Consider the following 27,854-nt stretch of genomic DNA (forward strand, 5'->3'; position numbering starts at 1 on the left):
ACCTGGAGTGGCGACAGAATCGGGACATGTGGGGAAAAAGCAAGGCAGTGAAGATGGTACTGCAATGCTTCCTTTGGGTAGTGTTCTGCTCCTTGTAAGGTTTCACCTGCTAAACATGTCACTGGAAGGATAATGTGCAGTTGCACTGGTGTGACTGAACATCTCTAGGTGACGTCGTTTAGAGACCCATCTCCATTTTTGCTGTTGCCTTTGTAACATTCAGATTGTCAAACCTTTTAGCATCATGTGAAGACTATCACAGCCTGGAGTGTCCCCACTGTTAGTGTAGGCCTGTTTAAAACTGTGTATTAAATGTAATAGTTCTCACAGGATTAATAGGAAATCCTGTTTTTATGACGTGTTTACATTTTTGCGTTTGTTTACATCGGAGGATATTTTTTAACGCACTGAGTTTTTCCCACTTCCACGTGTATCTCCGGTTTCTCCAGCAGGGGGCGACGTATTTTCAGTAAAGTCAACCCGGTCTCATGTATGCGGCTTACTAGTCGGAAGTACAGTGTCGTTGCGCCGTGCGTGGGGCTTTCGGACTTCCATGAACGCCCGTGTGTAGCACAATGGGTAAGATTCGTTTTGTATTGTCATATAATAGGATTGTGTGTTCTCGTGTTGTGTACACTGGGCGGTGACACTAGCAAACAGAGGAGCCGTTTATCCCGCAGTCACGGGGACGTCTTAGATGTGTGGTGTTGGTATGCTTGGCTGGACGGGAGACAGCTGAGTGTCCCGTCCTGTTCCTGACCGTAACAGACACCCGGCAGTGACTGGGGCTCTCCCACGGTGAAGCTCATCTTAGTCACGGGTGATTTATTCGTCCTGCCGGTGCAGCAGGTTAAAGGCTGCTGTGTGATGATTCACTCCTACCGTAAAATTTATGGTCACGCAAATGTACCCGCCCACTTAAACGTTTCCCTTCGAACAGAGACCGGGGATTAACGCTTACGTCATAGCTACGTCGTAAACGCAAATCCCTCCCCCACCGCAAATATTTGATTGGCCTGGACGGTAATTTTCCGTCATTTCCGGCAGCGCTGACGTCAGCGTCGTTAGCCTGCGGCGTGTTTTTGGATTAGCGTAAGATAAACGTTTATCGGGCGAATCACATTTGAAACGGATTTTTTTGACCGACCTACCGTAATAGTATGAACCAGTCACAGCTGAGCATCCACGCGGCGGGTCCCACTAACGTCAGCGCCCGTGTTGATTGGTCCGTGTCCGACAAACGTCATTCACCAACCTGTGTGACTGTAGCAGCTGTGCTGCAGTCTGCCGGCGGATAACTCTGCTAGCTGAAACATTTGGACCATGAGCGTAACAGGCCTGTGAGAGGACAACGAGCCGCTGCTGAGGCAGCGCACGGACTCAGGTCGGTGAACTCAGCACCGTGTGTCGTTCCTTTATCGGAGTATGTGCACAGGGATGGTGGGAAACCATGGTTACAGGGGGAAGCGTCCCAATAAAACACACGAGGGAAAAGTACAGACATCATTTACTGAAGTAAAAGTACAGATCCTTGTGTTAAAATACTCCAGTGCTGGCTGAAGTATTTTCTTGCCTCCATCAGTAACACACTGCGCTGTCTATAGTCAGGAAATATTAAATCATTACAAAATAGGAAACATGTACTTTTAAATATATGAATTATATTATTTACACTGATGTTAAGCTCTAAGATGTTCATATACCACTGTCCTGGTTCTGTTATTTCTGTAATTGCAGTTTATTGTAACAAAGTCCAACAACAGGAAACCAAACCTGCCGTGCTCTGATACAGTGATGCAGGCTCTGCAGGCTCTGAGTCGGGCAGCACTTTAGCAGCTTCCACAACACTGTCATGAACACAGTGTTGTTCAGTACCTTAGGATGATTGTAGTAGGTGTAGTGCATAGACCGCTCCAGACGTTACGATACGTTCATCAGGAGAACTCCACAAAGTCGCTTTGAATGACTTCCACAGGCTGGTGATGAACTGGGTCGCTCACATGGATTACTGTAACGCTGCATCCTCTCAGACTGAGTGAATGAGACTGATCACAAATGAATCAGCTATTTCAGATGATTTTGTGACTAATCATCTTCATCAGAAAGGTGGCTTACAGTAGTCGTGACCCAGAGATTCTGCATATTGACATAATATCTGTGTCACCCAGTGTGTGGGAATGATGTTTGACAGCACCGCTGCAGGGATGCTGACACACCGCAGCTGCATTAGACCCGTACTGGGTCCTGACTGAGTTGTTGTTGTTGGTGTGTGTTCAGCTGAAAAGCTGCAGCTGCGTGTAAAAGAACGACAACCGGAATAAAAGCGTGTTTAGAATGGTTAGTGTGGTCGGGTCTGCCATGGGTTTGTTACTATGACATATTTGAGTTTTTTGAAGTTATAGCAGAAGAGAAATCAATAACTCAATCATACGAAACAAATCTTAGTTAAAGACATTGCAGTGCTGTAGCTTTGACAGCCTGTGGCAGATGAAGGTGACAGACTGATACCTGTGCAGGGTGGGCTATTCTGAATACTTACCTGTAATAATAAGACCTTAGTCCAAAATGTCCCAGCTCATATCTGCAAATAGAGAAGAGTTCATGTAATGAAATCAAGCTTTCAAAATTGTGTGGGAGGTCCACAGGGGTCCGTTTTAGGACTGCTGCTTTTCTGTTTCTACATCAGTGACTTATGGACAGTTGTAAAGGTGTCCAGTGTCAGATGTATGCAGATGATGCTATTACATATGTATCTGCAAAGACTCCACGACAGGCAGCAGAGCTGAACAGAGGTGGTGGGAGTGTCTCGGTGGTTCAACGATCACTCTTTGACTCTGAACTGTAACAAAACGCTCTCAGGGTGTTTTACAATCTGGTGTAAAGTCTGGAATAACTTTTCCATTGTGATAGATCAGAGAGAAATCCAAAAAGTGGATGAGTTTGAATATCTGGGTATCATCTTGGATTCCTGCCATGATTCTGTCTCATCCCTCATACTGTGTCACTGTTTGGAGTCGATCTGCTTTCAAACCTCTGATGCTGCTGTATAAACAGCTCTGAACGTTTTAGACAGAAACCAGTGAAGGGGCATCTTTGGAAAATCTCACTCTGATGGCTTAAGGATCTCTTAAGCTTTGATAATTTGGGGGATTTCTTTAAAACCGACTTGTAAATGCATTAAGGGCCTTGTCCCAGAGTTAGTGAGCAGAATCATTCTAAAAGTCAGCAGCAGTACAGGAGCTGGGGCCAGAGGATCATGGAGCCTGCAGACTACCAAAGTACAACACATTATTTGGTCAGTCAGCGTTTTCATTTGAAGGCCCTCAGAAATGGAACCGTTTACCATCTGCATATAAATCATAACAGATCCTGGAGGTGGAACAAAAACAGGTCTGTGGACACTGGTGTAAATCAGCCTGCTGTGCTGTGGCTGGATAACATGCCATTTCTAACATGCATCTCCATTATCTCCTGTGTGTGTGTGTGTGTGTGTGTGTGCAGACTCATTAGATTTATTACATTGATCTTTGCTGTATCCCTTTAAAAACGTCCAACCAGGGACTGTGCCTGCAGATGTGCTGACTGCAGATTTCCCCAACACTATAAACAGTTCATATGCATAATCGAAACTAGGACAACCTGGGAACAGTGGCCTTGGGAACAGTGGCCTTGGGAACAGTGGCCTTGGGAACAGTGGGAATTTTAGCTCCTTAACATGTGCCACCCTCTTTTTAAAGGGACCAAAAGTAATTGGACATTTGACATTGGCAGGTGTGGGCAATTCGTTCTTGATGTCATTATCATGTAAGCAGATAAAAGGCCTGGAGTTGATCTGAGGTGTTGTGCTTGCATGCTGTCAAAGGAGCTCTCCGTGCAGGTGAAACAAGCTGCGAAACAGGAGAACAGACCAAAAACCATCTGAGAAAGTAACACAACAGGGCTAAATCTACAGTTTGGCATATCCTGAGAAAGAAACTGGCCATGAGCACCACAGCCACTGTGCACTAGTCACTGGTCTGTACTTTAAATCCATCACGTTATGTGTTTATCCTGCACTGACCTGTAGTGCAGCGTTTTCATGCACACTTTCAATAACACAAAGTTAGCGAGCTGTGTCTGTTTGTTTTGCAGCATGTTTCACAATATGAAAAACATAAAGTCACATGTACACATCCAGTAGCTGATTTAAAAACACAAGTGTTTACATGTAAGCTTTCAATTTCCAGTTTATCAAAACGACTGAACAGTCTTTGCCTTTAAATCTAAGCTCTCTTCTTCCTGTCCTGGCTTTCTTATCTTCCTCCATCTCTGAGTGAAGTTGGTTCTTTCTTTTTTTCTCCCAGCCAGATTCAGCAGCTGGACCTTTCGCTGCAGCACACGGTGTATGAAACTGCACACAAACAGTTTGTGTGTTTGCCATGTTTGTTGAGCCGATAGAAACGTTGCATTAAAATTGCATGCCAATTAAAAAAACATCTCTGCCTATATGCTCACTCATTTTTTTGTAGATGCTGAAGTACAGCAACCAAAATGTATGAACATGTGCAGCTGTGCCTAAAGCCCCACTGACCCACGCCGACCTTGACTATAGCTCTATGTTTTTCCTCTTTCATCCGTTTTTGGAACACCCCTGATGATTGCTACACTAACAGTATTACTTTTAATGTGTTACTGTTTGATGTTTGAACAGCGACATGAAACAATAACTCGCCTCGTGTTTTGAAAATGTAAGGAGTAGAAAGTCCAGATATTTGTTTTAAAATGTAGGGCGTAAAAGTAGAAGCTACTAAAGTATGATACCTGACAATTTTACTTTTTATGTCCATCCTTGTTTTCTGTCATTTACTCACATTCAGACAGGACTTGAACCACCAACCTCGTGGCTGTAGCTGAGGTGGTTCGATCCCTGGCTGCCCCGGTCTACATGCCAAATATCCTTGGATAAGATACTAACCCCAAGCTGTCCTCCGCTGCAGCCATCTGAGTGTGAATGTTAGATAGAAAACATACAAAGAAGTGCTTGTATGAATGGGTGTGAAGGGGTGATTGAGGCCTGTTGTATAAAGCAGAAGAATCAGTCCGTTTACCATTTGAAGACACAATACAGTCTAATGATTAAATCTGAATACTGAATGCAGAATTACATGAAAAAAAACGTGTTACCTAAATAGGACGTGATGTTGCTGGAAAGACAGATGTCATTAGATGGAAAGGGCACAGAATCCAGTGGGATTAAATGGGAATGAAATGCTGGCTGATGTACCTACCAGTCAAAAGTTTGGACACACCTACTCATTTAATGGTTTTTCTTTATTTTTACTACTTTCAACATCGTAGACACAAACTGAAGACATCAAGTGTATGAAGCCAGATATATGGAATTACGTATCAAAGAAAAATCATAAATAACTCTAAATAAGTCTTATATTTAAGATTCCTGAAAGTAGACACCCTTTGCTTTGTTGACAGCGCTGCAAACCCTCGGCCTTCTCTCAGTGAGCTCCATGATGTCGTCACCTGAAATGGTTTCACCTCACAGGTGAGCCTGTCAGGGGTCATTGGTGGGATTTCTTGCTTTCTTAATGAGGTTGGGACCATCAGTTGTGTTGTGCAGAAGTCATGATGGGACACAGCTGACAGCCATATTTGAAATCCCATCTGGTTTGCATTTAGTTGGACCATCATTTATTTTATTTTTGACAGGACAATGAGTCCAAACACACCTCCAGGCTGTGTAAGAGCTATCTGACCAAGAAGGAGAGTGATGGAGTGCTGACCAGGTGATCTGGCCTCCACAGTCACCTGACCTAACCCAATGGAGATGGTTTGTGATGAGATGGAGCTCAGAGTGAAGGCCAAAGGCCCAACAAGTGCTCAGCATCTCTGTGAACTCCTTCAAGACTGTTGGAAACAATTTCAGGTGACGACCTCATGAAGCTCATGGAGAGAGAGCCAAGAGTGAGCAAAGCAGGAATCAAAGCAAAGGGTGGATGTTTAGAAGAATCTAAAATATCAAATATGTTTTGAGATATTTCACACTTTTTTGTTTACTACATAATTCCACATGTGTTCATTCATTCAGTTTTGAGGCCTTTGGTGAGAATCTACAATGCAAACAGTCGTGAAAATAAAGAAAAACCATTAAATCAGAAGCTGTGTCCACACTTTGACTGGTAGTGTATAATAAATATTAGCCTGTAGTCGGTATTCATTAGTGACTTGGTCTTATGAAACAGAAACATTAGGTTTTTGCTTTTAATTCAATCTGATATGTTAAATATATGCTAAAATCTGTGTTTAAAATATAAAGTATGTAATAATGTAGTAATACTAATCGTCACATCAAAACATTTGCAACATAGTTTGTTTGATACATCCTGATTGCATTATTTGTAACAACCAGGACAGGAGCGAGGGAGGAGAGTAGAGGAAATTAAGAGTGCAGCAGATTGATGAGACGCCAGGTGAAGGTGAGGAAGAGGTGAGTACCCAAAAGACCAAACACAGGTAACAGTTTAAAATGGCCATTTTGGCAGAATAGAAGCAGATACGTTGAGACCAGAGCTGGTAAAGCTTAAATATGCATGTAACTACTTCATCGAGCTTTACGCTGCTGCTTAAAATAAAAAATAGTAACGAAGCTGAAGAACTCTTACTGCACTGATAGTTAATCGTAGTATCATTCTGTGACAGGCAGCTACACACATCTTACTTCAGCCTTTAGGTAGCACTCAGTGTGTATTTTTAAATATTTATTTAACTGTAAAATTGTCCCGATTTGGCTGTGGTCAGGCAGGAAGAGGACCCAAAATGCAGGACGCGCAACACACAGGAATGAACTCAGAAAAACGCTGCTTTAATAACAGAACTAAACTAGACTGGGAAACCAAAACCTAAAACTCCACACCAGGGATCACACAGCATGAGGGAGGACGCGACACTGACACAGAGAAACACAGGGCTTAAATACACTGGGGCATAACGAGGGGAATAAGACACAGGAGGAGAGCACAGCTGGAAGAAATCAGACACGACGAGACCAAAGGGAAGCAAAACTAGAAACACTGACATGAGACACGGACCTTCAAAGTAAAACAGGAAACACACCGGCTGAACTCTAGACACGTAAACTTAACAGAGACTGGGGAGACAGAACATAGAGACCTGAAGTGTGGGACAGAGTTAACACCGGGAAGCCAAATAACAAAACCTAAGAATTAGAACTCAGGAAGTACTACAGAACTAAGGAGCTAGAAATACTTAGGGCAGAAACCAAAACACAAGCAGTCATAATCCATGATAAAATAAAAAGTAGAAGTGCAAAACTCAAAACACTGGCTCACCGACCGGGACCATGACAAAAATATAGTAAAAGCTTTTAAAAAGTTGCTTTTTTGGGGGGGGGGGAAGATTTCTGGGCTGGGCTAAGCCCTGATTTTTTTCACTGTCCTAACAAAGGCCCAGTGTCAGAGAATTACAATCACTGTCTCAGTACAAGAAAGAAAAATAACCATAGCATCAATGTAAAGAATCAGTAAGTTCCAGGGCCATAAAACACATGTAGACTGGTTGGGCAAATTCCCACGCACCCTCAAGTATCCATGAGAGGGTGAAGAGCTGGTCCAGTGTTCCACGACCAGGACAAAAACCGCATTATTCCTCTTGTATTCAAGGTTCGACTAACGGATGGACTCTCCTTTCCAGCTCCCTGGCATTTCCAGGGAGGCTGAGGAGTGTGATCCTCCTATAGTTGGAACACACCCTCCAGTCCCCCTTATTAAAGATGGAAACCCCCCCCCCCCGGTCTGCCAATCTAGAGGTACCATCACTGATCAAACAACATTGTAGAGGCGTGTCAACCACACAGCCCTACAACATCCAGAGCCTTCAGGAACTCTGGGTAAACCTCTTCCACCCCAGGGGGCCTACCACCAAGCAGTTCCTTAACTGCCTCAGTGACCTCACCCCCGGGGATAGACGAGCCGTCCCCGGACTTTGCTTTCGTCATGGAAGACAGTGGGATTAAGGAGTATTTTGTTTATTCCTTCCACCGCCTGACAGTGTTCTCAGTCAAAGTCAGCAGTGCTCCACCCGCACTATACACAGTGCAGGTAGAGCACCACTCTCCCCTCCTGAGTCGTCTGACGGTTTGCCAGAATCTCTTCAAGGCAGTCCGAAAGTCTTTTTCCATGGCCTCTCCAAACTCCCCCCGCACCCGAGGTTTTGCTTCACCCACTGCCCGAGCTGCGTTCCACTTGGCCTGTCGGTACCTATCAGCTGCCTCCAAAGTCCCACAGGCTAAAAAGCCCAATAGGACTCCTTCTTCCACCTGGTGGCTCCCTTCACCTCTGGACAATCTCACACATAGTACATAATTCGCACTTTACTTTCTTCTTTCCTGAACCTTATCTTATCTTATCATATTATATACATTTGTACTTATGTAAATATGTATATTTTTATAGTTTTTCCTTTTTCTTAGTTTAGGTAAAAGTTTTTTCTAGTATGTTTCTCACAGTCGGGGGGAGTATTTTTTAGCCAGGAAAAACATTTCACTGTATGTTGTACTAGCTATAACTACATGTGACAAAAAAATAAAGAATGAATAAAGAATGAAAGAATGAATGGTGTCCACCATGGTCCCCTGTACCCTGGGGTGGAGACAAGCAAACCGTCCCGGTCCCGCAGCAGCAGGGAAGCCCACCATCTTGACCAGACGGCCAGCTATTCCTCCTTGTCCGCTGCCCCAGATGGAGAACAGGGAACAGGGGTGTGAGAAGACCTGATACCTCACTCCGCCCACTCATATGTGATGTTGTTGCATGCTGTTTTAAAGCTTATTTAAAACGGCAGAGGGGCATGGCACCAACAAGCCTCTGTGGGGACAGCTCCCTCCCAAGAACCCTCAGTGTCTAAGTGCGATTTAAAATTGAGAAGTGGGCACTGGCACGAGAGGTGAGGCTGAATAAACAGACCATCCTCTGGACACAGTTCAGTGTACTCACCCACAAGGCCCTATATGCATTTGTCATGACCGTGTACGTAATGCGAGTATCTGTGGTGTGGAATAAATTTGAGGCTCAGGCAGCCAGGAGGGGACAGAGGAGGAATACCTCCTACCTGAAGCCAGTTCCCCCGCTGACCCCCATGGGCACCCCCATTCCCCAAATCCACCAAGGGCAGGGGGGCCCAGGCCCATCCACACTGGGGCAGTAGCACCACTGAGCCCCAGAGAGCTCGGGGTGGCCCACCCGACTCCACTACAGGGGAAAAACTACACCCACCCCAACATTCAGTCAATGGACACCCAGGTTCACCCATCCTCCACCTCTGCTAGACCCCCCCACCCACAGAGTGGACTCCCGAAGAGCAGAGACCACCTGCAAAAGATGGTCCCAACCTACCCGTTAGCTAAAGAGGCCCCCACTTCCACTGATTTGCTGAAGTCTGCCAGGGCCAAACCCCCGTGCACGGGGGCCTGCATGCACCAACCCACAACCCTGGTGACACCCCAGCCATGACCCAGAACCCAAACTCCCAGGCCCAGCCAGAACACCTGGTCCGCAAGCCTGTCCCGGACCCGTTCAGGAGCTTCATCCTTGGTCCTTTGAAGCATTTTTAAGATAATACACAAGTTTATCTTTCAAAGCAATTTAGAAATGGACGATTCCAGAGATCTAAACCAGTTTGGTGATGGTTTACTCGGGATTATTGAGAATAAATAACTGATTCTGAAATTTCTACTTAAGTACATTAATGAAGTATTTGTACTTCTGGTAAATGCCACTATTCTCTTAGTGAGTCTTTATTACATACCGTGCTGCAGGGAAAAGCCTGTTCTCACCTTTGAATATATTTTGAATATCAGACGGCTCTTTTTTGCTTCTCATTTGTAAACTCTCTCCAGCCGACACACAAAAACAACAACACAAAGTAGTCACTAGAGAGCAAAGTTTGGCCTATTCAGAGGCTGACTGTCTGGCGGATACTCGATGGCGCAGCTGGTTCTTTTTTACTGCCGTTGTTGAAGTAGACGACAATCAGGTATGTGCAGCTAACTACCATGGAAATAAATGATTAGCCCAGCCCATTCTTCTTTGGTAAATCTCTCAAGCTTCTCTGGCATGGACCTTGCTCTTCAGTTCACCCCATAGATCTTCAGTAGGAGGGCTTTGTGGAGCCCAGGCAGTAATGTTCACTTTGGACCTGTAGAGGAAGTTCTTCATCAGGAGTGTCATATGTTTTGGGCTGTTGTCATGTTGGAAGACAAAGCAATGACCTTGACGTAGTTTTGCTGCTGACTTAAGGTTTTCTGTGACATATTTTGATTCCTTCCATCTTGATGAGATTCCCAGTTTGTCAGTCTGTTCCTGTTTAAGGTTCTTGTGATTTTCTTCTTTGAGACTACAATTCCCAACTTGGCGAAGTCATTCACTACTGTCTGCTGGGGTCTTTAAACCCATCTCTCAGTAGTTTGTTCAGTACTTTCAGCTCTCTTTGAATTTCTTGATGATCCTTCTCGCTCCAGTTTTTGGCACTGGGAAAATTTGTGATGACTTCATATATCCATTTCCCACTTTTTGAAAATCAGCAATCAGTCTGTGTGTGTCAGGGAGCTGATGGTATTGACCCACTGAGGGTTTTTTTTTTTGTTTTAAATAATTCAGATATTATGTACAAATAGAAATAGAGTAGAACAGAAATATCCTTTGTTGTTCCTCATTGGGGAGATTCATGTGTTCCAGCAGCAAAGACAGACCGATGGAGCATGCAGGGTCACACGAAAGTCCAGAATATAACACAAAAAAAAGAAATAAGAGACTGTGCAGTGCAAATTTACAACATAAGAAAATAAATGAATAAATATGTAATTTATGATTAATTTAAAAATAATTTGTGTGTTATACAGAAAAAGAATATAATTAGAAGGTGAAAGTGTTGGAAAAAAACACTTTGACAAAAACTTTCATTATGGTTTAATACAACCCGCCATCATGCAAGCTTGGACTAACATAAATACCATTGCATTCACTGTAGTTGTAGATACTGAAATCAAACATCTACAATATAGCTAACAATATATAATTGCTATAATACAGGAAGGCAATCATTAAATTATGGTCTACCAATGTGACAAATCTGTTATTAAAGTTAAAGTCTTGAGTAGCAGTAAAGCTGCTGTTGATTATTGTGATTCAATTCAGTTGCGATTCAGGATAAAGACATGCTGTGCAAGAGAGACAGAGATTAATAACAGATATGATTCAGTGCAGAGAGGTCTGTTAACACATAGTGAGTGAAGAAGAAAAACTCAATGCATCATGGGAATCCCCGGCAGCCTACACCTATTGCAGCATAACTAAGGGAGGATTCAGGGTCACCTGGTCCAGCCCTAACTATATGCTTTAGCAAAAAGGAACGTTTGAAGCCTAATCTTAAAAGTAGAGATAGTGTCTGTCTCCTGAATCCAAACTGGAAGCTGGTTCCACAGAAGAGGGGCCTGAAAACTGAAGGCTCTGCCTCCCATTCTACTTTTAAATACTCTAGGAACAACAAGTAGGCCTGCAGAGCGAGAGCGAAGCGCTCTAATAGGGTGATATGGTACTACAAGGTCATTAAGATAAGATGGGGCCTGATTATTTAAGACCTTGTATGTGAGGAGCACGATTTTGAATTCTGGATTTAACAGGAAGCCAAAACAGGAGAAATCTGCTCTCTCTTTCTAGTCCCTGTCAGGACTCTTGCTGCAGCATTTTGGATTAGCTGAAGGCTTTTCAGTGAGTTTTTTGGACATCCTGATAATAATGAATTACAGTCGTCCAGCCTGGAAGTAATAAATGCATGAACTAGTTTTTCAGCGTCACTCTGAGACAGGATATTTCTAACTTTAGAGATGTTGCACAAATGGAAGAACGCAGTCTTACATATTTGTTTAATATGTGCGTTGATGTCCTGGTCAAAAATGACTCCAAGGTTCCTCACAGTGTTACTGGAGGCCAAGGTAATGCCATCCAGAGGAAGAATATGGCCGCGTTTGAGCTTTGGACCAAATGGATTCTGGGATATTGCATTTCGTCATTTCGAGCTGATTGGAGACCAAAACAGCCAATCAGATTTTTTTGCATCCAAGTCTGTGATTGGCTGGTTTTGTGGCACAAATATAACGGTGTAGAGAAAGAGTTGAGCGAGCACAGGCAGAAATGTTGAGAGCGCGAGCGACACATTGTGAGCGAGCGCAAATGCAAAAACTGAGCGAGAGGGGCTGCTGTTGTGTGTGTGTGTGTGTGTGTGTGTGTGTGTGTGTGTGTGTGTGTGTGTGTGGATAACAGCAAACACTGAAATACAGTTTTTGCACGCAGGAATGAATTTTGTTCACTCAAATTCAGCTTTTCTTCGCTCAAAATAAATTTCTCCTCAAAATACAACACTTGCACCTGCAAACTTTTTTTACGTGCGTTCAGAATAGTGGCACAAAAATAACGCCATAGATCAGTTGCTATCATCTAACCCCATCTCTAGCATATTCGTCTGTCACACCAACCCCTGCGTGTCTTCTTTCACTGTATGTATAAAGCTTCCCTGTGGTCTTTCCGTCCCTGGCAGCTCCATCTTTAAATGTAATGGTATCTTAGACATTTAGAGCTTGTGTTTGAATGTCTGGATCAGCACTTGAGGGAGTTTCTTTCTCTCTTTCACAGGAGCTTTTTAGTTGCTTCTGCTAATTTAGTTCATGTTCACACTTGCATTCATCCTGAATAACTCTGTGCCCCTTTCATCTTCATCTTTCAACTTCAGTTTTCCCCACTGTGAGAAATCTGGGCGTCACCTTTTATCAGGCTTCAGTTTGGAAAAACATGTTGGTTATCTTTTACAAATGTAAATACACTGTGTCTCAAAGTGAAATCAAAGTGGTTATACATACCTTTATTTCATTACATCTTGATTATTGTAGTTCATTTGCCTGAGCTTATCACTGGGTCCCCTTAAAGTGGACAGATTATGTCTTCCTGCCTCCTCATAAAGTTTGGGGCTCAGTTTAAAAGTGTGCTGATCATTTTGAGACCCCTCCATGATCAGATGCCTCCATGATCAGTGAGCTGCTACATCCGTATGTGCCAGCTAGATCTCTGAGGTCTGCTGATCATTGCTGGCTGTACCACGATCCAGAAGACAGAATGAGACTGCCCTTTGGAGGCTGTGGCCTTCTTCTTCTGTTGGACCAAAGATCTGTGGACACTACTGTTACCATTTAAAAAGAAACTTATGATCTACCTGTGCAGGCTTTGCTTGTAACTCAGGAATAATGGTAAACATGAACCTGTAGAATATAGTTGGGTTAACAGACATGGGGGCTAAGATTAACAGGAGTGTTGTGGGTGTTTTTTCAAACCTGATCTAAATAGTAAACACACCTTAGATGTTTGTTAAGGTGTTACTGTTTGGTTTCTAGGTGGCTCCTGTGTTTGCCCAGGTAGATCAGATAATTTTACACTGTAAAAAGCAGCAGCTCGTCTGGCTCATCATGCTCTGTACTTACCTGCACGGACTGAAGCTGTTCATATTAGAATGCAGCCCAAACCGAAGCTCCAGAGGCACCGAGAGACAGAGCGCAGTAACTCAGCAAAGATTTCCCAGCACTTCGTTGATTATGAGCGGGCAGCTGCATCGGGCAAGTATATCACCACAAAGGGCTAATATAGACTAACTTTGCAGTTTTATGTGTTTTTAATAGTCCAGCTGGCGATGTAGAGCAATCTTAAAATGTGCACAAAAACTTGAATCAGACCATCATCTAGTTTAGAAACGTGGCTGGTGTATTGACAGATATGTGCGTGTGCTTCTGTTTGCTGACGTACTGCTCTTTCATGTTCTATAGCAGCAATGAAAGGCACTGTTGAAAACCACAACAGTTTGGTGTTTCGTGTCTTTCTTATCAATAAACCATGTGACGTGGAACAGTCGGAGGATCCAGGGTCCATGTTCACTGATAATGGACAACCTGGTCATTATTAGCCATGGACACCATAATGATGAATGTTAATCTGTCCCCTGTGTGTCGCCAACAGAGACCAGCAATAATGCCACAGCCCAGAATGATGCTGGTGGTGACAGGAGATGATTTTGGCTACTGTCCCAGGAGGAACCAGGGGATTGTGGATTGCTTCCAGGCTGGAGGCATCTCCAATGTCTCGTTGCTGGTTAATGGCTCGGCTGCAAAACAGGCGGCAGATCTGGCTAAAAGGTAGCGTAGCCTTACACTGTATATGTAAAATCTAACACACTGCAAAAATACCATTTACAGTACATAATGTAATGTGTAGGAGACCAGAAATCTTTCACTTTTTCCTGCTAGTCCTGGCAGTTTCTGAAGACTTGCTTTGTTTTCCACGTCTTTTCGTTTTGTAACTTTTTTTTTCTTTCATTTTTCCTTTGCACTACACACTGCACCGGCTCTCTCTCATATATCTCTTTAAGCTCTGCTGCCAGAAAGACACATAAAGAAATTCTTTACCACCTATTTTAACTTTTTGGGCTTGTTTTCTCTTTTCTCTTTAGCTTTTCTCATGCTTTTTATATATATATTTATATTTTTACTGCTTTATTTAAATGTTTTGTTTTGCCACTTTTATATTATTAGTGCTTCGGCTTCATGTAAGCTATTTTGTTATGGATTGTGTTTAACGTTTCGGGTGCTGTAACACAATAATTTCCCAGTTTCAGGGATAAATAAAGTAGAGTTAGAGCCATACTTTTTTTCCCTTCCTCTTTACATGACCACAGTGAATTTCAAAGCAAACAGTGAAGTAAGACTTTCAGCTTTAATTCAAGAGGTTTAAAAAGTTGTGCCGTCAGCGTTAATCTTGTTAAAATGACGTTAACGCCATAACCGTTAACAAGCTAAGCACGCTAACGTGTTAGCGCCATGCAGCCCCTGCACGGGGCGATCCGTGTTAACTCGCTAACGGAGATTTGCCCCGTTAATGCGGTTATGGCGTTAACGTCATTTTAACGAGATTAACGCTGATCTTAGATGTTGTTCCCGGGATCTGCTGGAGCCACTCGCCTAGCTTGGGAGTCACCGCACCGAGTGCTCCGATTACCACGGGGACCACCGTTACCTTCACCCTCCACATCCTCTCCAGCTCTTCTCTGAGCCCTTGGTATTTCTCCAGCTTCTCGTGTTCCTTCTTCCTGATAATGCTGTCATTCGGAACCGCTACATCGATCACTACGGCCGTCGTCTTCTGTTTGTCTACCACCACTATGTCCGGTTGGTTAGCCACCACCATTTTGTCCGTCTGTATCTGGAAGTCCCACAGGATCTTAGCTCGGTCATTCTCCACCACCCCTGGGGGCGTGTCCCATTTTGACCTCGGGACCTCCAGGCCGTACTCCCACAGATGTTCCTGTACACTATGCCGGCCACTTGGTTATGGCGTTCCATGTATGCCTTGCCTGCTAGCATCTTGCACCCTGCTGTTCTGTGCTGGATTGTCTCTGGGGCATCTTTACACAGCCTGCACCTGGGGTCTTGCCTGGTGTGATAGACCCCAGCCTCTATGGATCTTGTACTCAGAGCTTGTTCTTGTGCTGCCATGATTAGTGCCTCTGTGCTGTCTTTCAGTCCAGCTTTGTCCAGCCACTGGTAGGATTTCTGGATGTCATCCTGGGCCTGTCCTTCCATAATGGTTCTTCTTCTTGCTTGATGTCAGTGGCTTCTATCTCCTCCTTTGGCCAGCTTATCATCCCAGCAGGGTACCTGATTAGCGGCAGGATATAGGTGTTGATAGCCCGGATCTTGTTCTTACCGTTCAGCTGACTCCTCTGGCCTTGCCTGACTTTTCCAGGTGTTTGGCGGTTGCAAGTTTCTTAGCGACCTGTTTGTGGTTCCCATTTCCCTTTGGCATTCATAGGAACTTGTAGCTGTTCTCCATGTCTGCAATGTTGCCTTCTGGTAGTTTGATCCCCTCAGTTCTGAACCTTTCCTCTGTGTGTTATCATCCGACTACACTTCTACAGTTCGAATGATATTCCAATAAGACAATATAGAAAGAAAATAAGATAATAAGAAAAATAAGATAACTTTAGGATGAGCCAAATTTAGAATCTGGTATAGTCTTTAAAAGAAGGAAGCACCTCGGTCAGGTCATCTTCTAATTAGAAGGTTGGTGGTTTGATCTCCGGCTGCTCTAGTGTCCATGTCAAATATCCCAAAGCAAGATACTAACCCCAAGTTGCTCTCTGACGAATCCATTGCTGCATGTGTGTGTGAATGTTGGTTAGTAAATGGACTGGTTCTGATATAGCACTTTTCTACTCTGAGCAGTCAGAGCACTTTACTTAGTAAGCACTTACATAAAAAATAGAAGTGCTTGTCTGAGTGGGTGAATGAGGCAAGTTGTGTAAAGTCCTTTGAGTACAGTAGAAAAGCAAAGAACTAAATAACTAAAGGGAATGATTGCAGAATCCTTATCTTGGTTAATAAACAACTCTTTTTCAGTACCTACTCAAGTTAAAGTGGTGGGGTGTGGCTCGTGACTCAGCTACGGGCGAGGGGTGTGGTTGACCAGAACAGCTGATCTCCATGATGGAGATCAGCTGCCTGCAGCTTGGCGTATGGAAAGGGCTTTGCATAATATGCAAACCAAAAGCTACAACCTGGTCCCAGGAAAGGGGAGGCTTGGCTGGCAGAGCTCATGGTGATGGAGGGGCCTCAGGCGGGCACAGCGGAGTTGGTCTGTTGCCACCGACTGATCAGCCTCGACATTACAGTGACACTGATGTTGGACCACCCGTTGTAATGGCCAAGAGTCGGTGGAGCGGACGCAACTGATGGAACAAGTAAGCGGCTCTGGGACCCATCACCCTTCTCCCTCTATTTCTGCTCAGGTCCCAGTGGCCACAGACACTACACCTCAATAGCCGATGGCTGTTGAGGACAGGGACACTTCCACAGACAGTGACTGTGCATGGATGTGGGACAGGTGTTTGGTATCTCCAGCCCTGTAACACTTCTCACTGGTCTGCGTGAGACATGCAGCGTACCAATAAGGTGCCAAGGGGGTATGCATGCAATGGTGGACTCAGGCTGCACATAGATCCTGGTTCACCACACCCTGGTTCAGCTGGGGGCATTAGTTGTGTGGATGAGGATATTGATTGACAATGACAGTTGATCTCACGTGTAACAGTGGAGCTGCACCGTGATCAGGTCATCGCACAAGAGCAAAGTAAAAGGCCACTGGGAACTATGGGAATAGTGTTCTTTAGGTGAACCTCAGCAATTCTGAGGTTGAGTTGATTTTAGTTGTGTTGTAAACAGCAGGATCATTCACACACACTGTTCTCCTGATTTGGAGGTTCTGGCAGTCTCGTGCAGACCTTTTTACATCCCGAGGGAGTTTACAGTAGTTATTGTGATAGCTGTTTATATACCACCGGATGCTAACGTTAGCACGGCTCTCAGCCTCTTGCTCAACACCATAAACAAACAACAGCTTGCCCACCCCGATGGGGTTTTTATTGTCGCCAGCGACTTTAACAAAGCGTGCCTAAAGACTGTGCTTCCTAAATTTGTCCAGTTCGTGGACTTTGCTACGAGAGGAGAACACACTTTGGACCATGTCTATTCAAACATCAGGCATGCTTTCAGAGCGACACCCCTCCCCCACCTGGCTGGATCTGACCACCTCTGCATGTCCCTCACCCCCACCTACACCCCCCTGCTGAGAAAAACAAAGCCCCAGACAAAGACAATAAAAACCTGGCCTGAAGGAGCCCTTTCTCAACTGCAGGACTGCTTCTCAACAACTGTATGGGATTTATTCTCCAGCCACAACCTCCAGGAGTACACGGACACTGTACTCTCGTACATCAGGAACTGTGTTGACAATGTCACCGTCAACAAAAGGGTCAGGGTGTTTCCAAATCAAAAACCCTGGATGAATAGTGAAGTGCAATCCCTCCTAAAAAGCCGCAACACTGCCTTTAAGTCAGGGGACAGGGCTGCGTATAGGGCGGCCAGGGCAGACCTGAGTAGAGGCATCAGGAAAGCTAAGGCTGCCTATAGGAGGAGGATTGAAGATCACTTTGCTGACAACGACCCCAGAAAAATGTGGCAGGGGATCAACCACATTACCAACTACAGAAGCAATAACCAGGCAACATCTAGGACTGATGCCTCACTGGCTGAGGATCTAAACCGTTTCTTCGCCCGCTTTGAGACGACCAAGCCCTCAGCTGCCACACCACTTCCACCCGCCCCCAGCACTGGCACACTAACACTTAGGGAGCACCAAGTGAGGTGTGTTCTAAGGTCAGTGAATCCCAGGAAGGCGGCAGGTCCTGATGGAATACATGGAAAGGTTCTCAGAGCATGTGCTGACGAACTGACCGGAGTCTTCACTAAAATCTTCAACCTTTCCTTGTCATCAAACACCGTCCCGCCCTGCCTCAAAACCTCCACCATCATCCCCATCGCCAAGAAGACAGCTGTGGCCAGCCCAAATGACTACAGGCCTGTTGCACTTACGCCTGTAGTGATGAAGTGCTTTGAGAGACTGGTCTGTCAGCACATCAGGGCCGGTCTGCCTCCCACTCTGGACCCCCACCAATTTGCCTACAGGACAAATCGTTCCACCGAGGACGCTATCACCATAGCGCTCCACACTGCGCTGAGTCACCTGGAGCACCGAGGAAGCTATGTGAGAATGCTCTTTCTGGACTTCAGCTCAGCATTCAATCATATCATCCCGGAGATCCTGGTCCAGAAACTGTCTCACCTGGGACTCTCCACCCCCATCTGCCTCTGGATCAAGGACTTCCTGACAAATAGACCACAGTCTGTCAGACTCGGCCCCCACCGGTCCAGCACCATCACACTCAGCACCGGGTCTCCACAAGGATGTGTTTTGAGTCCCCTCCTGTTTACGCTCTACACATCCGACTGCTCCCCTACCCATCTCTCAAACACCATCATAAAGTTCGCGGATGACACCACAGTGGTTGGACTCATCTCAAGGGGGGATGAGTCGGACTACAGAGATGAGGTCAACAGACTGACTGAGTGGTGTTCAGTTAACAACCTCCAACTGAACACCACGAAAACTAAAGAACTTATCTTGGACTTCAGGAAGGGCAGAGCAGACCCGGCCCCACTTTACATTCACGGGAGCTGTGTGGAGAGGGTACACTCCATGAGGTTTCTGGGCGTGCAGATATCTGATGACCTCTCCTGGACTGCAAATACTACAGCGGTGGTTAAAAAGGCCCAGCAGCGTCTCCACTTTCTGAGAGTGCTCAGGAGGAACAACCTGGAGGAGAGGCTGCTGGTGACATTTTACAGAGCCACCATAGAGAGCATCCTAACGTACGGCATAACATCATGGTATGCAGGGTGCTCAGCTGCAGACAGGAAAGTACTGCAGAGGGTCATCAACACAGCCCAGAAGATCACTGGCTGCTCTCTGCCCAGCCTGGAGGTCACTGCAAACTCTCGGTACCTCAGCAGAGCTGGCAATATCATCAAGGACCACTCTCACCCCAGCAACCAACTGTTTGAACTATTACCGTCAGGCCGACGGTACAGGTCACATAAAACCAGGACAAACAGATTCAGGGATAGCTTCTTTCCCAGAGCTATCACCGTAGTAAATAAGCACAAAAACAATTGAACCTATTCCATACCGTCACTGTCATTATATTATGCTGCTATTCATACTGTCATTATATTAATGCTGCTACACTGTATATATTGTACATACTATTGTTTGAGTACTTACGATTGTTTTTTTTTTTCTGTACTTTTTATATTTTACATTTATATTTATTATTGAAACTTGCACCAAGGGAGTGGCACTCCAATTTCGTTGTACTCTGTACAATGACAATAAAGGCTATTCTATTCTATTCTATTCTATTCTAGTTTCTGACCACAGCAGTTTCTTCTAACCCTTCTCTGAATCATTTAGATGTTCAGTGGCAAACTTCAGACAAGCCTATAAATGTGTCTTCCTGAGCAGGGGGACAAACAATTGTAATGTAGTACGTTACCTGTGGTGTTGTTGGTGACTGTGGTCCGAACTGCCGTCAGATCATTAACCAGCTCCTGCTACATGTTTTTGGACTGATCCACCACCTTTTTCATGACTATCATCACTCTGTGAGGTACGATCCTGCATGGTGCTCCAGACCAAGGGCGATTGGTGGGACAGTCTGGGGGATGATTACAGCTTGTTTCGCAGCCATAGGACCCGGGTATCTCACTGCTAGTTGACCATGAACTCCTCTGTGTACCACAGTATTATAAAGCTTACTGTGAGGCCATCCTTCTCTCACCCCAACCAATCACAGCAGATGGCCCCGCCCCTCCCTGAGCCTGGTTCTGCTGGAGGTTTCTTCCTGTTAAAAGGGAGTTTTTCCTTCCCACTGTCGCCAAAGTGCTTGCTCATAGGGGGTCATGTGATTGTTGGGTTTTTCTCTGTATCTATGAAGCGCCTTGAGGCGACTTTTGTTGTGATTTGGCGCTATATAAATAAAATTGAATTGAATCTGTCCCTGAATAAAGCCTGGCTGACACTGTATCCAACAATTACTCTTTCCATGTACACCATCAAATCAAAAACAGAATATCTACAAAAAAATGAACCAAGGTGTTACAGTGGCTGACTCTGGACTTGGACCCAACTGTGACGGGACCTTGAGAGAGCTGTGCATAAACATACGCCCACAAACCTCGATGAACTAAAGCAGCGCTGTTGTGAAGCAGTACGTTTCCTCTGTGATGATGTGAAACAGTCGTTGAAAAAACAAAAAGACTATTTCAAAGGAGTGGATTTTCTTTTTCACAGCTGTATTTCGATAGAGATGTTGTATTTATAATCAAGAACAGAGTGACTGTGCCTTTGAACATAGACAAATGTTTGCCTGTTGTAGCATCGCATGGTTTAACAGAGTGTGCTGTTCCTGTGTCAGACACAACATTCCCATTGGCTTGCATGCCAACCTGTCTGAAGGCATACCAGTGTGTCCGAGCCTCCAGCAGTCCTCCACGCTCGTAAACCAGCATGGCTTCTTCCATGGGAAGATGGGCTTTCGTCAGGCGTTGAAGAGAGGAGAACTCAGCATGAAACAGGTACGACATTAAAAACTAGAATTTCACTGTCAGTGAAAAATAAAGATCAGTGTAAAATATATAATGTTACACATTTTTATGCATCTTTATATGATCTTAAAATATCAAGATACAGGTAAACAAATGTTAGCGATATGTGAGAGCAGGTCACATGGTGTGACAGGTGGTGGAGTGTGACAGGAGTGATAGTGGGCTCTGTCTTCTCCAGACATACAGAAACTGAACATTTAATAGTGTTTCCTGAAAAACAGTCTCATCTGATCATTTCTTGACAACATTTCAGTTTACAGTAATGGATTACACAGCAGTGGGGATACATTTGATTACAGGAGATTACTTTCATTCTCCACTGCTACTCTCTTCATTACTGTATGCAAACACAGTGCAGAGCAGCTCCTCCCACAGAGGTCGATTATCTCGTAGTGTTACCTCCTCACTGTGTACCACTCTGGATGCTGCAGCTTCTCTGCAAACGAAGTCCTCACATTACAGGTACCTGAGTCCCAGGTGTAACTCTCAGACATGGAAGCAGATGACCTGTAAGCTGGAGAGGACAAAGCGTCTCGTTAATTTAGAAGGTTTTTATTTAGCCTGGAAAAACAGGTTGTTGCTTCATTTAAAAAGAGCCCTTTGTAAAGTAAATCTTTCACTGATTTAAGAGAATAAGAACAACCACAGGTTTGCCTTCAGCACTGAAGGAGAGTCTGAACTCTGTTGAACTGAATGTTCCTTTAACATTAACTATTAATGGCCTCGTTTACAAATACAATTTTACAGTTAGAGAAAAAATGGACTGGTTCTTATATATACTTATTATGTCCACTCTGAGCACTCAAAGCGCTTTATACAACACGCCACATTCATACAAGCACTTTTTTCTGTAAGTGCTTCCTAACAAACATTCATACAGCTTGGGGTCAGTATCTTGCCCAAGCATATTTGGCACGCAGAAAGCCAGGGATCGAACCACCAACCTTCCAATCAGTAGATGACCCGCTCTGCCTCATGAGCTACACCAATACTGACCACAGTATTACCGAGATTAGAGCGCTGCAGTGGTTTGAATAACACCGAGCAGATCTAACAGACTCCAGTTTGATCGCTGGCGGATTCTGTTATTTCATTTTTACACTTGAAGGCGACTGCTGAGATTCAGCACTATGTGAATGAAACTGAACCGTCTTCAGACAGTACCAGTTTGAACTTGGGTACAGCTGTCACGTTGTTATTGCTGAGTTGCAAAAGCACCAGCCTCAGATTTTAAAACGACCTTTGTCTTTGAAGTCATGTGTCTCCATCACAGCTGTTTCCAGGTGTGTTTTGTTTCCTCCAAGGTGGAGCTGGAGTTGAGGGCCCAGGTCGGGCTTTTCGTGGAGCTGAATGGTCACCTACCCGAGCACATGGACGGACACCAACATGTTCACGTCCTCCCAGGTCAGAGGATCAGAGGATGAAGAGACAAAGCTGTAACTGCTGTTTGCTGCTAGAGTCAACAGCATTTACACATTTATGACTGATTGTGGTGATATATAGCATGTTTCAGGTTATTTCCAACACGTCCCCATGGAGTTATGGTACAGATTAATCATCCAAATGCGCACCTGTGTGTCTCTGCTTTTGAGTTAGCAGGTAAATGTGAACTGAAGGGAGGAGACCGTTAATGTTTGTTTGTACTGAGGCAGCTGATTTTGGTTCTACTAATCAGATTCATTAATTTAAAAAATGTTTTTATAATAGAAAACAAAACAAGCATCCTGTCATCTGACCAGTGAAAAAGTTTGAGTAGTTAATAATATGCTATGTAAAAGAGCAATGATTATATGGGCAGAAATATAATTTAGCTGAGAAACAAAGAGAAGTCCTGCTGTGCTCCAACACAGAGCTTTGCTATTAGTTATTGTTCCACTGATGCTTTTCTTCCATATGTAGGATTCAGTTCAGTGAGCGCTTAGCTGTTGGCTCCATTAAGAAGATGACAGCAGTGAAATGTTCGTGTTATGTCGTCTGTGCAGAGGTCCGTGAAGTGTTTGCGAAGGTTGTCTCAGATCTCAGGATCCCCTACACTCGTGTTCCCGTGGAGCCGGGTCTATACAGCTGCCCGTGGATACCAGCACACCTGCACAAATTCTACAAGCAGGTGGAGAAGGACGCTCTGGATGCCATCCCAGTGTTCAGACGCCATGGAATCAGGTCTGTTTGTATGAAACTGCTGGGACTAGACCAGGCTTCAAATTAAACCACACATATGCAGTGAGTGTCATCTCCAGTGTTGGCGAGTAACGGAGTACATGTGCCGCCGTTACGTATTTAAAACACAAAATATGAGTAACTGTATTCTGTTACAGTTACCGTTTAAAAGGGTGGTATTCAGAATACAGTTACTTTGTTGAAATAAAGGGATTACACAGCGGTCTTTTCCTGTTTCACATGTTCGGCTATGCCCTCTGTTTTTGGTAATTCCACGCTGGTGGAAACCAAACAAAACACACAATAAGAGGCTCTGATGTCTGTCTCAGCCTCGCGTCTCATAATGTCATTTTAAAAATGATTTAATATGAAGGCAACAGGCAGAGTGTTACAGGCCCTAAAGCATGCAGCCTGATGGGCAGTGCAGTCCGTGCTGCAGGGAGGATGGACTGCTGTACCCGTGATGTGTCTGTGAGCGAGGAGGGAGAAAAAGGAAAAGTACGAGCTGTCACCGAGCAGAAACAGGAGCTGGAAGCATGTAAATATAATAATAACCACTGCAGCCAAACAGAGAGCCTGACGAGCCCAGCTGTAAGTAAGCTGTTAAGACTTGACTGTACACTGTGTTCCTGTTTCCTCTGAAACAATAAGCTTCGTTGCAGCAGCCTTTCAACGCCTCTCTCTGTCTCTCACAAGCAAACTTGACCCAGACAACAAAGTAAAGCCAGTTTTCAGCTACGAGCCGACACGAACCCAACGTATCAGCCAGAGGTCCCTTTACTACGGTTCAGAGCCGCGGACCTGTTTTATATACGTGCCGAATAGTTTTCTACACGAGATCGCTGCAAAACGTGCAGCCTTACCTAATGTCCACCTGCTGTTACTCATTTATATTAAAATTTAAACATCTAGCTGGTGTTGGTGTGGAGAGTAACCTGCAGTAATAGTAATAAATCACAGCAATAGGACATTCATGTAGTTGTAAAAAGCATGATAATATATTAAGTAATCCAAAGTATTCAGAATATGTTACAAAATACATTTTGAGGCATGTAATCTGTAATCTGTAGTGGAATACATTTGAAAAGTAACCTTCCCAACACTGGTCATCTCTAAGGTTTTACATGTCAGGACATAAATGTGATCGAGTCCTTATCGAGGTTTAAACTGAATAAACCTGAAACGATATTTAAACAAAGCCCAGATGCAGACGCAGCGTTTGAGAGTGCACCTCAGCACGGAGAGGCCAACAGACGCCACCGTGCTAGCTTGAAGCGTCTGTGCACCCTCCAATAGAAACACACCCCTGTCTGATCCCACACTGACACTTTTAAACTGCACCTTCATGATGAACACACGACATGAAACTTCTCGGTCTTATTGCTTCATTGTCCAGAATTATCACACAGGAAACAGAAATCCTAAAAAAGTCATTACCAGCATTTCAAAATATTCAAGTACCAAAAAAACAAATGTAACTGAAAACAATAATAATGCTGAGAAACATTTTACACACGCTATTGTTTATTCATCTATGAAATATTGTGAGTTGTACTTTTATTTTCTAAAGCTTCATGTTCGCTGTATATTTAAAGGAGACCTACTCTGCATAATAAACTTTAAAGGCTCTGCAGTTTGAACAAATGGGCCTCTGTAGTTTTAAGTTCCTGGAGCTGAACTAGCCCCACACATGACTCAGCTGAGTGGGCTCCAGTATGGACCTGCACAGCACTGCTTTCCAGAGCACATCGTGGTTTTTGCAAACCTGACCCATGCTGCTGTTCTTGCATGAACGTGTAGCCCTGTAGAGTCGGAGTGTTTTTGCAGTGACGTCCACTCCTGGGATGATCTTTGTCGAGGTGGCTTCTGTGCAGAAAAGATAAGCAGCAGTGATTCATGATCTTTCAGATCCGTGCTGCTGTCTTTGCCTGTGTTTCTATACTAACACACACCTGAATGCAAACCTGCAAAAGCTTCTGCTTTTATAGAAGCGTCCATACTTATTGATGATCAGTTTATATGGTGCATGTGTTACCAGCACACGCTTCCCTCTGAAGTCCTGTGGAAGCAGCAGGGCTGGACTTTGGCTCCATGTCTGTTAGATAAACGATGGCACAGCTCAAGACTTTTGCACATTACTGTATTAGAACAAAGACAGATTTACTTAGTTTGCTACAAAAACAGGAAATAAATGCAGCAATTAAACAAATTTGTGAGCATACATGAAAAACACACCTAAGGCAAAACCAGAGTTCACACAACTCTGACCTGAAAGTCAGTATTTGGTGTGACCACCTCTATTCTCCATCACAGCCGGACTCTGTGGGGCGCTCGTGTTTTCTTCTCCTCAGAAATAATTCTCCAGGCTTCATCAAAGCTGGCTGCTGGCTGCTCTTTGTCCTGTTGTCTGTGCAGATGAGCCCAGTCAGCTCTACAGTTACTTTGAGTTTAAGCATCACGCTTAAGTGTCACTGGTGGTGTTTCACAGTGCTGTCCAAACTCACCACACTTTCTTAGATTTTATATTTTGCTCCAGACTGTCTGAAGTCTTTCTCTGAACACTGGCAGCGTTTCACTCATTTGTTCAGTGTGATGCTTGTTTTCAAAGGAAGCTACTCAACACTGACCTGTGACTCAAGCACAGGAAAGACACCTGACTCAGGACACAGCGATGAACCAGAGTTTCTACACATAACGCTGAAACTTAGTAAAGGACTAGCTGCCTTTAGCAAAAAGCTTCAGTATCTTTGCTAAGATGTTGTGACAGGCTTAAACGTGTCTCATTAGAGTTTCCAAAGAGCTGCTGGGCAGAGTGTGGAGAGTGTCTTTAAATAAAGGAAACTGGACAATTGGAGGACAAGAGAGTTTCTGATGTTGCACATATGATAAACGTGAATCGTAACGATTTTCCTCCTCCACAGGTGGCCAGATGTGTACCTGGGACTGACCACCATGGGGCAGAACATGTCCATCCCAAGCCTGCACAGGGCCCTCAGCTACGCCTTGGCTGCAAACCCTTCATCCTCTACCTCCAGCTCTGTGCAGGGTTCACATCAGCCTGTGGTCACAGCTGAGCTCATGGTCCACCCGGGGTACCCCAGTCACCCCAAGGAGGGAGGCTGTGGAGAGGGCCCCGACGACTTCTCCCAGTCTGCTGACAGGCAGCACGAGCTGAGTGTTCTCAAAGATCCATCTGTGCTGGCTCTCTATTGCCAAGAGAGAGTGCAGCTCTGTGCCTTCAGAGACCTGTGACTGCCCTCAGCTTCCAAATGTTGCTCAGTTACCACTGATGTTTGTAGTAACACCACTTTATGCTGCCCTACAAACTGAGACTGATCAAATTAGCTCGTAGCAGCCTTTAATGAGTGGGACTGTCCATGACCGGCTCTGAGTCTAGCCTGAGGATGGCTGTCAGAGCAGCACATGATACACTGTGTAGAAATGTCTAATGAAGGCACAGTGTTCACTGCAACACTGTTTTAAAATACTAATGAATCATTTTACTAAAATAATCAGCAACATATGTTCAGAGCTCTCATCATAAGTATGTTTGGTAGTTTTCAGTCTGGCTCATTATAGAATAAAGGAGCTGTGTGTGTGTTCATGGCCCTGGTTTCCACCTGCTGAGCAGGGACACTTTTGAACTATCTCAGGTCTGGATGTGTGGAACTACAGAGAGCTTCAGTAGTCTTTATAGATATGTTCTTTGTATTTCAAAGCTCATATTTTCATGTTGAAACCGTTTTCTGTCTGCTGTCATCAAACATCAGAACTGAACAGCTCTGGGGAATAAATGATGGTGAACTTTTTTTTCTTTGTTGTTTCTTTCAAACCACTTGCAGAGTAAACCTGATCACCAACAACAAATGCCTTAATTATCTTAAAGTGCCAGTTTTTGACTTTCTGCATCCATCTGTGGGAAGCTGCACAAAATCCAAATAAAAACAGATGCTGTGTTTGTCTGTTTTGGCTGTTTTTTGTCAGGGTTGTTTGCCATGTTAAAAATCAACTGATGATGAAATCTCCTGTTTATACTAACTGTGTTATTTAGAGGGTGCATGACTCTGCAGGTGAACAGGTGAGTTTGCTGTCCGTGATGGATTTAAAGCTGTTTGGGACTGGAACACAGTGTTTGTGTTGCGTCGGTCAGCTGTGCACCTCTTGATTCTTGTAAGGTGGCACGCTGTGCGCGGCCGTCACAGCTGGATTAAAGGCGTGAGTGTGCGATGGTGCCAGTTTTTACTACAGTTTTAATGATAATCCTGCACAGAAGCTCAGAGACGTACTGACACACAGTGTTGGAACTGTTTGAAAAGTTGAGTTTGTGGAAAGAACGTGACTCCTTCCTCTTACCAGCACGTACGTCTGAGTGACACAGCTGTCGCTCAGGAGAATACTGCAGTGGCTTCCTGCCTCTTAACAGTGGGCATAAATACAAGCGACTGAAGGCCCCTTCACACAGGACATCGCTGCACTCTGAGCAAAGATCAAGACAAAATCTGTTTCAATCATCCAGGTAAGTAAAAGTTGATTC

The 27,854-nt window shown here is 44.5% G+C and overlaps 1 protein-coding gene and 1 long non-coding RNA gene across 8 annotated transcripts; one reads left to right on the plus strand and one right to left on the minus strand.

The window, feature by feature from the left end:
* Window positions 1–356: 356 nt before the first annotated feature.
* On the plus strand, window positions 357–27,282 carry ydjc (YdjC chitooligosaccharide deacetylase homolog). 7 transcript variants are annotated; one of them, XM_040046503.1, is made up of 7 exons: window positions 541–579; window positions 6,404–6,481; window positions 14,067–14,242; window positions 20,974–21,133; window positions 22,468–22,567; window positions 23,146–23,323; window positions 26,242–27,282. In XM_040046503.1, exons 3-7 carry the CDS (start codon window positions 14,079–14,081, stop codon window positions 26,570–26,572), a joined length of 933 nt encoding a protein of 310 aa, XP_039902437.1. In that variant the 5' UTR covers window positions 541–579; window positions 6,404–6,481; window positions 14,067–14,078; the 3' UTR covers window positions 26,573–27,282. The 7 variants fall into 7 exon arrangements, with proteins under 7 accessions (XP_039902435.1, XP_039902437.1, XP_039902439.1 ...); XM_040046505.1 differs by lacking the exon at window positions 541–579 and adding an exon at window positions 595–1,384; XM_040046501.1 differs by lacking the exon at window positions 6,404–6,481 and having other exon boundaries at window positions 357–579; window positions 26,242–27,279.
* LOC120742974 lies at window positions 24,708–26,079 on the minus strand. Its single transcript, XR_005698008.1, has 2 exons — window positions 25,273–26,079; window positions 24,708–25,186 (listed from the first exon to the last, which is right to left on the minus strand). It is a non-coding gene; the product is annotated as an uncharacterized LOC120742974 (long non-coding RNA).
* Window positions 27,283–27,854: the final 572 nt, after the last annotated feature.

This window comes from Simochromis diagramma, unplaced genomic scaffold (assembly GCF_900408965.1).
Source record: "Simochromis diagramma unplaced genomic scaffold, fSimDia1.1 OVJJ01000005.1, whole genome shotgun sequence".
Lineage (NCBI taxonomy): Eukaryota > Metazoa > Chordata > Actinopteri > Cichliformes > Cichlidae > Simochromis > Simochromis diagramma.